Genomic DNA, 13,402 nt, shown 5'->3' on the forward strand with positions numbered 1-13,402 from the left:
GACTGGATCAAACACTTCTACTTCTTCCCCTGAAACATCACCTGCCCTTCTTTGTGTCTGAATGAGAGGGGAGGGGTGGAAGAGATATTGCTTCCAATGCTGGTGATCGGAGTGTTCTGCATGCAAACTCCTCCTGGTAGATGCCCCAAAAGGAGCTCTTTCGGTCTCCTACGGCAACGCCCTCCATCTTGCAGCCACTCTCCCACATCTGTACCTCAGAGGTGATGCTGCACTTGTAAACTCTTGTAATAAACAAGAGCTTAATAGTCTCATGCTTCCCTCCACACAGCACAGTCTCCTACCACATGCAAATGGCACCTTTCCGATGGTATAACTTCCAGAGGTGGGTGGGGTAGTAGGGTGAGGACCACCTGTCGGTGGTGGTAGTGGTGGTGGTGGGGGGCTACCGAATCCCCCCTGTGAGGTCCGTGATGATACCCTGCTGCTTCATGAGCCGCAGGAAGACCCTCTCGTGGTGGATGTCATGGGTCCACGACCGCCAGATCTCCCTCATGGGCAGCGAGTCGTAGTAGTGGAGCGGCGCGCTGGGCTTGTCCGGGTTGTAGCCGAAGCCCGCCACGGCTACCTCGTCGCAGACCCGCAGCGCCATCATGATGGCAAGCATCCCACTTGTTGGAATGTTCTAGAAGTCAGTGAAGGAAGGGAGAAGGGAGGAGGGAGGAGGGAGAGACACACACACAGACATATGTAAGAGATCAAACACTTTAAAACAATTTTTGGTCCTACACGGAGCAGTGGCCAGGCATCACAGTTGGTATGCATTGTTGAAATTTGGTGACTATTGCCAGCTACTGCAAACTTCAAACATCAACGTACCTTTTTTTTTTCTTCATGAAGTGTCATAATCTGTTTGTTTTCATATCATATTTACCAAAAAAGGAAAGAAAAAGAAAAAGAAAATGAAAAACAAAAACAACTAGAAATGTCGCTAAGGCGACTGCTATGCCTCCGCCATAATGCATGATTCTCCTAATAGGTCTATAGTACATGTGGATAATGTATACTTACATTTTCACAATATTGGCAAAATATTGAAATTACATGTTTGTCACAAATGTGTTGAATGTTCACCTTCCTTTACCTAGGTTTAATTAGATGAATAGGAGAGCATGTATTTGGGGATTCAAGGACTTTAACTTGACTTTGACCCATTCATAAGTGTATGAATACTGTAATTTTCAAGGTATGGAGAAAAAGTGTAATTTCTGTATTGAAAAGTACACTGTTACCATTTTCTTTTGGCCTTTGACCCTAAAATTCATAGGATAATCACTGTCAGGCAGAACATGCATAAATATGTAGTAAGTTTCAAGATAACTTGAGCCACTTCTGAGATATGGAGGAAAAAGTTAGTTCAGCACTTTCCCTTGATCTTTGACCTTTTGACCTGAGGCAAACCCCCCCCCCCCCAAAAAAAAAAAAAAAAAAAAAAAAAGAGAAAAAGAAAATTTCCAGATAATCTAGGTTATACATGCATACACCAAGTGCAAAAAAAAAAAAAAAATTGCTGGCATTGCATAAATACATGTATGAGGGAAATAGAAAAAAATTTGAAGTGTTACACTTGACCTTTGACCCCTGACCTTTGACCCTGTGAACCCTATATTCTCTAGATAATAACTGCCAGTCAGTACATGTATATATACTATGTTCCATGAAGATACCTTGAACAATTTCCTAGGTACAGAGAAAAAAGCGAAGTTTTAATATTCTAACTTGACCTTTTGACCTTTGACCTTTGACCTCATGACCCAAAACTTTCACCAGAGAATCTTAATTGGGTAATACATGTATACACTAAGTTTCAAGAAAATATCTTCTGGCATTGCATAGATATGGAGGAAATAGTGAAATTTTACGTATTTCACCTTGACCTTTTGACCTTTGACCTTGACCATGTGCACCCAAAAGTTGATAGGCACAACTTCACCCCCTAATACACATACATGCCAAGTTTCATTAGGATACTTTAAAAGGTTTTGATAGTTACCCTGTCCACAAAATTTATTACGGACGGACGGAAGGACAGACGGACGGAAGGACGGACGGACGGACGGACGGAAAGACGGACGGACGGACGGACGGACAACCCGAAAACATAATGCCTCCGGCACCACTTCGTGGCGGAGGCATAAAAACATGGCATTCTCTGGTCAAAGGTCAGGACAGTCTGTGAAAATGTGTTGGCTTTCATTTTGCATTTTTTTTTTTTGGGGGGGGGGAATTACATAAACTATTGAAATATCTGGCACTTTTACTGGTGTAGTAAAATCTGTGTGTGTTTTTCTTTTAACATTGATAACATATCCAGTGTTGACCCTACAAATATTAATCATTATGAAAGGGACTAAAACACAAATTTTTCTATAATGAGGGGGGAAGCAGATGCCTCTACGTATATTTATGATATCATTGGTTCTATACTACTATGCATATCATTTCATGTTTATACAGACACTGATTTCAGACGCAGTGAGTTGAATGTGGGCCTTGGCATTTCCAACAAAGGCTCCAGGAAGTGGAGTTTGTTTGTTCCACAAGTTTTATTTAGGGTGTTGACGAATATCACTTTTGCCAATGTGCCAATCAGAGTTATGACTCTGTCATGGGTACTGACATGTGAGTAAGACATTAAAGCGAAACAAACAAAAACAAACAGAGAATGACTGAAAGATATAAATCTGCCTTCATCGTTAAAGTTATGAGAAAGATATTCATAAGAAGAAACATAATACAGGCAACTCCCATCGTAATTAACAAAGTCAGCTTGAATTAAGCCTGTACTTCAGAGCCTCTTTTTTTCAGTACACAATTTTCCAGAATGTGTGCTTTCTTCCCAATATTTAGCTAGGTTAGGAGAGTTATACACCATTTTAATGCATAAAAATCTGCTCTTTCAGAAACTGCTCTAAACTAAAAACCAGTGTCTGGCGACTTTTTGATGGTTTTGTGATGCATGGTCACATATAGAAATGTAATGAAAGTATAGTAGGACCTTGATTATCCGGCCATGTCAGGACCAGCGCAAGTCCAGATAATCGATTTAGCCGGATAAAAGAGATATGCACAAATTCCTGCCAATTTGGTGAAAATCCAGCAAACCATTTTCAACAAGATGAAAATGCAACAAATGATGAACATTCACTAAGTATTTCGTCACACTGATAATTCCTGCCAAGTTTGGCGAAAATCCAGCCAACTGTTTTCAACAAGATGAAACAATGTAAACAATTGCGAACATTCGTTAAGCATGTAGCTCCCCCATTCATGATTCCTGCCAAGTTTGGTAATAAAAAATCCAGCTACCTGTGTTTTGGTAAAATGAAAATGTCAAAATGGTACGGTTTTGTGTATTTGAGCCAATCCCAGGGGGCCCCTCTGGGTGGTGGGGGGCGGACCACCACTTGTACAAACTATCATCTCCTCAGCCTACTGATGATTTTTTTGCCTAGACTTGTCTAAATCCAGCCTTTTTGCTCAGGTGAGCCATAAAGAAGCATTAGGGAGCCTTTCACCAGACAAATCATGATAGAATCAACTCGTCTTGGGTTGATTTCTCTAACCAAGTGACGCTTTACTCTTGTAACACCCACCTTGTCGGACTTCCCACCCTGTAGATTAAAGCCCATCAGCAGGGCCGTTTCTCTCAGGATTTCGGGGTTGAAGATGCGGAACTCCTTGGTGGGCTTGGGAACGCTGAGTGGGATCTTCTTCCAGAATCCATCACCACTGTTCTACTTGCCCAAAATAGAGGCGGTAAAAACAGAAAAAAAGAAAGGAAGACGAAGTGACATAATTTATAAACAGTGAATGGTCATTAGTGTGATGGTACAAGATTTCGCACAAAATGTCGACTGGCGTATTATCTAAAAAATTAATTTCATTCAAAGAGACCTACACTTAGGTTTGTTTGGTTTTCCTAATTTTTACATTCATGTAGTCCCTAGGGGCCTCATTTTCCCACTTATCCCATTATGTGTCCAGGCACTCAACTTTAACTTGTCAAGTATTTTCATCAGCATTTAGCAGGGGCGGATCCAGAAATTCTGTAAAGGGGGGGGGGGGGCACAAAAAATATTTCTGGTGCCACTTCCAGGTTTCATTTTCATTTTTATCTTTTTTATTTATTTTGTTTTTACATACAATAAAAGGGGGTGCGTGCCTGGTGCGCCCCCCCCCCCCCCCACTCTGGATTTGCCACTGTTTAGTAATCCCACCAAACTTGACCAAGTTGTTATAGTTAGCAAGCCCACTCAAAAATAGCAAAGTGCCTCAGTCCAATAAGAAGGCCAGAGTGACCCAAGAGTGATAAGGGGTGTTGGGTAATCTCTATTCATTGATAATTAGCTTTCCAGACAGACATCTGCATCCAAGCAGTGAAAACAGCACTCCAGCTTGCGTGAAACAAACAGGAAAGGTTAATAAAATACAAGGTTCACCAACATTCACAGATCATAATCAAGGAGGTTCCTAAAAGCAATCCAGGAGATACAGTACTTGTGTGTTACATGCATCTAAATAGGTAATTATAATTCAAAACCACAGACTTTATAATTCTCTTGTCAGAACATAAAGAAGTAGTTCATTATCTTTTATTCTTTTATTTTTCAGAGAGCTTCTTGTAGAATCAGAGAGGACTTGGCAGCGCCGCGGGTTTGATCAAGGATCAATGTCCCACACAAAGACTCACCATCTGGCGCCCTCTAATGACAGTTTCCAGCCAGACGAGGTCGAGCGGCTTGAACACCATGACGACAAACGTCCAGCCCGAGTCGTACTGATCCGCCTGCCTGAAAGCACTCTCGGGGTACGCCATGCGAAAGGTCGTCTTGTTGCCGACATCGTGGGAATGGGCGACTACTGGGGCCGAATTCAGTCTAATGGGGATACAAAAGTTATTTCAGCATACTAAAAGACAATTAAGCAAATATAACTTTTTTATATTCCTTTTGTTTAAAGCTCAGACTGACTCATTGTCTTTGTGTCAATTTTCTGAGAAGTGGAAATTTCTCATAAATTTTTGCAACTGTAATTATCAGATGGCTAAACATGATACACGGAAAGTTTTGCACCACTCATAGCAATTTCATTACCAAACTTTCAAGATTTTACCTCAACCTTGTATCAACTTCAAATCTAACCAATCTAGTTTTAGCAAATCAACTTATCCATAAATAAGGTTTGCTACTCATCGAATAAAATGCAAACCAAATGAAAGAATCTGCATTCTTTACATAAATTTCCTACCAGATTAGTGAAGGGTATCAAACCAAAAGAAAGAGTTCCTCTCACTCTGCCCCCCCCCCCCCCAAAAAAAAGTAAAATAAAATCATAAAGAACAAAAGCATTGTTATGGTTTAATTTATTATCATGGATTTCAAACCAATCCCACATGTACATTCCTGTATAGGCTGGGGGAAAACACAGATAAATGCCATTTTCAAAGCTATTTAAGTAACATCATTTAACACTTACATGTACAATGATACTGCACTCATGACATAACAAAGAGTTTTGAAGATACATGTATCATTCACATGTAACATTAAAGGAGACCTCCGGATAATTTTCAGATTTTTACATTTGAACAACTATAAACTACTTATACTAAGGACAGAGTTTCAGAATTTGTGAGAATCGGGATGAAGAATTAGAATAATTTCAAAATTTGGAACAAATTGCAATGAACAAGGATGATGACATGGCAGAGTCACCATAAGAATGCATGAGTTGGGGCTCAAGGAAGCAGAACAAAAGAAGAAGGCATGCATAGATTATACACAGGTGAACTCGCAAGCAAGCGGTATTGTAATGGAATTACACTGCTACATTTCTGAAATATGTGAACCTGCTACGTCATCATCCTTGTTCAGTGTAATTTGTTTAAGGTTTTTCAAAGTATTGTTTCTCTGCTCAAGAACCACAATAAATTCCACAAATCTATACATGGAGTTGTCGATTTATGTACTACAAGATGTGAAATTATGAAAATCGTCTGGAAAGTCCCTTTAATAACATATATTAAAGGTTTATTTTCTTTGTCTTTTCAGCATCTTCGATCTCAACTACCTCTAGTTGCTAAAAGTGGATTTATGAGTTTTTGCATTCAAACTCCTCCTACAAACAACGCACTGATTGACAGCATTCATTGTCAAATTGTACTTAAAATTTTGTACACAGAAACTATAGAATAACTGATAACACCAAAGCATACAAGATAGCCTTGTGGAGCTATCATTCCTGCTATGGCATTTCAAATCACCATTTTGTCAAGACCTTTGATGTGGAAAGGCCCTTAACATCATGCAATTATGGGGAAGACCCATGGACCTGACTTTGCATATTAAACTACTACAATTGTAGTTACCTGAACACAACATCAAAGTTATTGATAACATCACCCAGGTGCGTTCTTGCTGCCACGCCGCCATTGCCTTGCACCACACAGCGCAGACAAGACTTCCTGGAAGAATAGATTTCACATAAATATAGAGGTTGTGGCATTCTCATCCAGCACAAGCTTCTGGTCATGGAGTATCAAATTCTCTTATCATACAGTTTGTCAAGATTTTGATGACAGTAATAAATTGAGTGAGTTGGAATGAAACCCCCTCCTCCTTTACAAGTCTCAAAATTATGCAGATTCACAACTTTAAAGCAGTGCCAGTTCATTTGATTTTTTTCTGAGTGTGAATGAGGCACCATCTTACACACTACATCCATTGGTTAATATTCACACTGCATGAAACCAACTAAGTTGCAACTTGATTTCTTTTTTAATGAATATACATTGCTTGTACTCTGCTGAAGTAATGTTTTGACTATTTATGATTAAAACATGCAAATACCATCCTTACCCACCCCCCCTCATGCACAGACAGAAAACAAACAAACAAACAAACAAACAAATCATGTATGAATCTCCACTTTTACATATCTTGCTCTGATGACTAATGCATGTAATGCAAAAAGACTGGATGCACTATAAAAATTCTTATGTCTCAAGTTGTATTTTTAGTTGTTCCATTGCAAAAACAAGATAAATGATGATTTGAAATTGACTTGAACAGGACATGTATGGAGATACTTACTCAGGCACACTGTCGGGCATACCGGTGTCCGGCATGTGTTGTAGGATATTTAGCACTGTGCTCTCTTTATTGACATGAAAAATGGGAAGACATAGGTGAGAGATAAAGATTAGGAAGACAGTTTACATCCACACTGGCAGAGTTTGACTGCGAAACATCTTTAAAGTGCCATTTTCAAACATTTTGAAGTAAATCCATCATCAGATATGTAGCAAAATGAAGCCTTTCCACTGATACTTTACTTCTTGTGTAACAGGTGCTATCGTTAAAGTTATGATTGAAAATATTTCATATTTTTTCATTATTTTCTTTTTTTTTTAAAGGTTTAATTGCAAATATCTCAATCGACAAGAATGGAGTTACCCTGTTTTTGTGATCAAACTCTTCACTTGTTACTCCATTACGTACCAGAAACCACATTTGTGTAATCTGATGCTGTATCTTTGCATCATGATTTTTAATAACCTTTGCTAGTACTTCATATAACAGAAATAAAACATCCCTTTCATATGAGTCCTTTTTTGATCACACACCACTGCAACTTTCTGTTGCAGGTTTATCAGTGACTGTAAATTCCTAACTATATCACTGATCCTTAGATTGGTGACAGTTAAGAAGACTACATGTAATTTAGTATTTTAATCTTACACAGGCAAATCTTTAATTTTTATACTGATTTTATTCAGGTTTAATGCAATCAACCTGTCACATCTAATTGTTCTCCGATAAAGATTACGCAGTAGGATTTCGAGTTGCAAATTAAGTTAGGACGACAAAGTATTCTCATGCTTCCTCAGGACCAAGGATTTGAAGTTTGAACATAGCTGCCATATTTTGTGGAATAAGCACACATTTTCCATTCGCATCCTGAAATCTGCCAAAAATACCAAGTAGGATGGTGGTTTACTCATATCGATCATATCTGTGGAGATGCAGGCTTAACGGCAAACACTATAAATGCCAAACTGATGCTACAGCTGGAAAAAGATCTTTAACCATGTTATACAATGACCTTTGACATATTGCCACTACCACATTCATACAAATATTTGTCTATTGTTTTCTACTCTTCAAACCACAATGACATCACCACTTGACATCTCTTGCAAAAACAACGGCTGAAAATGGTCAGTACAGTGACCTTTGACCTTAACTTGACCCTAAGTGTGAATAGCTATCTATACATTTCTACCCTTCACAGTAAATGTCCAATTACCACTTGATAATTCAAATTGAAGTACATGTAATTTCTGAGAATCCTTTTTTTTTTTGGGGGGGGGGGGAGGGGCAGGGGCTAAGGTATACAATGACCACTAACATTTTTATGTACTAGTACTTTCTACCTGTCCAACTAAAATTGTAGATCATTATGTATCATCATTTTTAAAAAACTATCACCATAAATTTCATCACAAATTAACAGGGACATTCTGAGTTAAAGAGAGAGGAGTTTTCCTTAAATGTGTGCCCATTCATTGAGGGAAGCTGGGGGGGGGGGGGGGGGGGGGGGCATGTGGTTTCTAACTTGCTGACAGACAGGGCAATGCCCCATGATCAACTTCACCTGCATCCTTGAAGCCAAAGGGTACTGGCAGGCTCACGGCATTCTCCCTGTCCAGAAAGTTGGCATCGACGAAGATGGGGATCTCCGGGTCAAACCTGGCATAGAATAACAACAAAAACATATTGGTAAGCATGCACCATTCTCTCTATAAAACTGAATTCAAACGAGAACTGGCCGTATTACGCAGTACAAAAGTATTTCTATTTCTACAATGTAACTTCAAAGGGGAAGCCAGTCCAATGTATAAGTAATTGAAGTTGGAGTCAAAAGGGGTTTGAGCTTTCGATCCTAGCAGAATCTTCGTCACAGGCAAAATCATTTTGCCTCTGACGAAGATTCTGCCAGGATTGAAAGCTCAGGCCCCTTTTGCCTCCATTACAGCTTTGTATTGGATATTTAAAGCAGTTTTCAGCAGCCTTTTTTGCTACACGTAATTGAAGTTGAACAGACTTTCTTTACCATACAAAATCCAGGAGTATGATTTTGTTTATATATGTGTACCTGTATGATGAACACCCTCAAGTGAAATCAGCATTATATACGACAAAAAGCTCATTTTTGTGATCACATCAATTTAATTTACTATCATCAACAGCCATACTTTTTTTGGTCTGTTATTCAGACTGCTTTGATATCCACAAATCTGTTGCAAATAATTGTGTCTGCTATTATTAAGAAAATTGTATTCACGTCCATGTAGGGCAATTTGTCAATCAGTTGCAATTGTATTTCTTGTTGTGAACCCCATCTCTGAAACACGAACACCCTTTCCCAAAATCCACTTGACATTACTGAATGGAATTGTCAAATGTTGCGCAGTATTACGGGTGTCTACACTTAACATTGTAAATGTGATCTGTGTCATTGACAGCCGTTTTTCACATGAAGGCTATTCACACAATATCCCTTCGCCTCCCACCCCCACCCCCACAACATGGCCTCAAGTGAGAGGCTGTAATTTAGAGAGTGAATACAGTTTAATGGACCGGCAGGTTCATTCAGGGTCATAGCAAAAGGGTTTGTTACATATAATGCTTGCTCTTCCCACTTCGTGTTTTCTATTGAAATTTGTTTGAATCTTAACTTTTTTTTCTTTCTCTGTGTCAGTCTAGGACAATGGCAGGTTAGTGCTGACATTGCCAGACAAGCAGGTCTACAATGTCAATGACACATGATGAGGTGTTTGGGGGGGGGGGGGGGGCAGTTTTGAGACTGACGCATTTCCCCCCATTGTGGGGGCTCTCCTATCTCACTGGGTGTACGAACACATCATAGCCTCACCGATGTAAACCCCATGCCGAACTTTCTCCATTACACTCTTTGCACAATGTTCTCGTTCTCTTCATTTTCTTTTGTTTTTTTTTCACTGTAGCTGTATCTCACAAACTGACCTTCATTTCCTTTAATAAAGCCATCGAGCAAGGTAAATACTGTAACCAAAGTATAAACAAAGAAAATCAGAACTCAAATTTTGCCCCAACACTTCTTTTTCTCGAACCCAATGAGTTATCTTCATATCAAGACACGCTGCATACTCACTACTGAAAAGATGCATTAAACTCGCACAGTTGGCACTAGCGTATATATACAACAGCCACCCGTCTCTAAAGACAGTTGTGTGTGCGTGTGTGTGTGCCTGTGTAAGTGGTTACCATAGCAGTGGCGGATCCAGGGAGGACCACACCGGGCGCACGCCCCCCCTCTTTATTTTTTTGTTGAAACAAAAGACATAAAAAGAAAAAATGGGGAAAGGGTGCGTGCGTGCGCCCCCTTTAATTTTGTAAACGCTCCCCCTCTTTACGGAATTCCTGAAACCGCCCCTGCCATAGAAAAGTTTAGCTGTATGTGCTCCACATCACCATTCACCTCCACAGTGTTCATCTCAAATCAGCAAAGCCTTTGGAATTACCAGTTTTTGCATTGATCCCATCTATAAACTGGGGTACGTCAATTGAGGTGATTACTCCAGTGTCAATGGGCTCAGGCTGGTGCTATATGAATTCTGGTCTCACTAATATCAACATGTGCTGTGTCTGGCTGGGCTGCCAACATTCACACATATCAAAATCAGGGAGGTGTGCTGGCAGCAATCAGGAAGATGCCAGTGTGTTTAGTATGCATCTCAATAGGCAGAAGGAATCCCTAAATTGACTTGAATTTATACAATTTTTTGGCAGACTCCTGTAGAGTTGGGAAGACCGGCAACTCTTGTCCTGTTTTCTATTTCTCTGTCTATCTCTGTCTGTCTCTCTTTCCAACCTCCCCTCCCCCCCCCCCCCCCCTCCCATCTTAATTAACTTTGTAGATATGATTTTAGTCACTGGCATAACACAAGCTGCAGTCATACTAACGAAGCTTTGCGAAGTTCATCTTTGCAAACTATGCAAAGTTTAAAAAGTTTTGCCAGAATGACCATTTAACTCTCATGTTTACTGGACATTAACCCTAGACTTCAAACCCAATCCTTTGGTATACTAATGTCCAATGGTTTGGCACACAGGTTTGCGGTGCTGATTGAGGTACGTACCCCACTCTACCCAGGTACAATTTGTTTCTGTATTCACAACTCAGAGCCTTTGGAACAATAATTGAGTTCATCACAAAAACATATATGCATTAGGTAGTGTATTCATCAAATATCCTTATCACACCAACATTGAAACTAGGGACTTTCTGACCCTACCGTTCTCCGTACGCATCCTGGAATCTTGTCCGGGAGTAACCAGGTCGGCACGTGATGTTTGATGACTTGTAGTACTTCCTGCGATGGAAGATAAATCACATAGTTAAACATTTCTCTCTTATCATGATTTGTTTCAACATTCATCTTACAAAAGAGAGCGCTACAAAATGATTAAACAAGGCAAGTGCCGTAATTTGTCTCGCCCACAAACGTACAACACTTTTTTGTTTTTTGTTCACAAATGGACCTATGGATCAAAAATGCACAGTACATTGGGCCCTAAAAGTTCATTGACCCCTGCCTGTGACCTTTGACCTTGTGGTGACCATCAACTCCCCAAGGTACATCTACCATCCAAGTTTGGTCACAAATAGACTTACGGATCAAAAGTTATAACCCATAATCAAAACGCGCCCTAAAAACTTGACATTGGGTGGCGGACGGATGGAAGATGGACAGATGGACGGACGACGGACGGACAGACGCCACAGGCGATCCCTTACTTTCCCCTCACCTCCGATGGGCTTGACAAAAACCACATTTAAAATCAAAGTGCATTATTATCAACGTCTCGTGTTGCATTTTGTTGCAATTGTAACATCAACTTTATTAACAAATTTCTAATATACTTATGGTAGCATGCCATTTCAGAGTAACAAAATCTTTCTGTGGATTTATCTCGCAAGGAAAAAAAAAAGAGTTCATATTAATGAAAAACTATGAAATTGAAGCAAAGGCTGCAGCCTACCCCTCTCCACCCTCCCCTCTCCACCCCACCCCTCCCAACAAGCAGAGGCTGGACGATCCATGGCCGCGAGATGAAAATATCATTCAATGCTTGTGCACAACCAACCATGGGGACCAGCAGCATGTTAGCCCCTTCCAATGATCAATGACAATGCGAGCATCTTGCTTGCAGGGTACTGCACTGTAGCACTGCCCCTGCAGGGCTAGAACCAAGGACCTAAAGATTGAAGCCTCCCTGGTCCAACACAACCGAGCTCCTCAAACGTCATGCGAAGTACAGCAAGTGGTCTCACCTGTCTATGGGGACGGCCACTGACGGCGGGGGATCCCTTCGGTCATGTCTGAATTTGCGCCGCCATGGACGCTTCCCCGATCTCCCAGCATCCTCATCTGCTTAATAAAGGAATAGTTTGTAGAGAAAATGTTCATAAATGGAGAAGACAAACTATTGGTAATTTGGAAGCTTGCAGTTCAAATGACACCATATGTATAGAATGGATTAATGGTAGTCAAATTCCTTCTCATTTTGACATAGTACTGTAAAAGTAGAAATTTTCGCCGTGTTGAAATTTTCGCGCATTTCGCGCAACCCGAAACTAGCGCGAAAATAACAGCACGCGAATATTTTTGTTTGTCATACGATCCAGCAGTTGATGACTTGATTCCGGAATTAAAAACAAGTGAAACTCTTCTTACCCCATCGAGCGCGAAAAATTAGTCGCGCGAAAATATCCACTTTTACAGTAGTCTGATTACCTGTCTGATTATGCTTATTTTCTTGACACTAATAGCAAATGATTTCTCAAATACTTCAACTTGACATTTAGACTATAAAGAGTGATGGCCTTGTGAATACAATACACAAAATGTCACAAAAATTCAAATTTTGCTTCATGGTCTAGAACTTTAAGGGCCTCTGGAAGGAGCGACTATGTTTGACGCAACTTTTTTTTTTCTGGACTTCCTGAAAATTACGTACCGTAGACATAATTTCTTGGTTTACAATGTATGAGTTAAGACTTCCCACTTTCCTACTAATTCTAACTACAAAATGTATTAGTCAACAGTCCCTGAAACAGAAATGCTGTGCTGAATACAGATTATGGGCATGGAAGTCATAAAACTGTCAACACTGTAAATAAAACATCCTCTGTGAAATTGATTATAATAGATAATTATAACACATGATAGAGTTAAGAATCATTCTAATCAGTGTGACAACATTCAGTTCTCAGTGTTATATTTTACTCCAATGAGGGAAAGTCTTCAGCATTGAACGTTGACCCAAATTTTATG

At 39.9% G+C, this 13,402-nt stretch overlaps 1 protein-coding gene across 2 annotated transcripts in view; it reads right to left on the reverse strand.

Moving 5' to 3' along the window:
- Window positions 1–274: 274 nt before the first annotated feature.
- The window catches only part of LOC139722191 (CMP-N-acetylneuraminate-beta-1,4-galactoside alpha-2,3-sialyltransferase-like), a 29,130-nt gene continuing 16,002 nt past the window's right edge, over window positions 275–13,402 (reverse strand). Inside the window, exons 4-11 of one of the 2 annotated variants that reach the window (XM_071633507.1) lie at window positions 12,400–12,496; window positions 11,360–11,437; window positions 8,677–8,771; window positions 7,113–7,176; window positions 6,389–6,484; window positions 4,712–4,898; window positions 3,615–3,755; window positions 275–643 (exon numbers count right to left, since the gene is read on the reverse strand). In XM_071633507.1, coding sequence (XP_071489608.1) covers window positions 404–643; window positions 3,615–3,755; window positions 4,712–4,898; window positions 6,389–6,484; window positions 7,113–7,176; window positions 8,677–8,771; window positions 11,360–11,437; window positions 12,400–12,496 — 998 coding nt within the window. In that variant the 3' untranslated portion in view covers window positions 275–403. Of the gene's footprint in view, window positions 644–3,614; window positions 3,756–4,711; window positions 4,899–6,388; window positions 6,485–7,112; window positions 7,177–8,676; window positions 8,772–11,359; window positions 11,438–12,399; window positions 12,500–13,402 lie in introns of both variants that reach the window. The other variant, XM_071633506.1, reaches the window with a different exon arrangement.

The sequence above is a fragment of the Diadema antillarum genome, unplaced genomic scaffold (genome assembly GCF_040938485.1).
Source record: "Diadema antillarum isolate AM-2024a unplaced genomic scaffold, OU_Dant_1.0 scf00000160, whole genome shotgun sequence".
NCBI lineage: Eukaryota > Metazoa > Echinodermata > Echinoidea > Diadematoida > Diadematidae > Diadema > Diadema antillarum.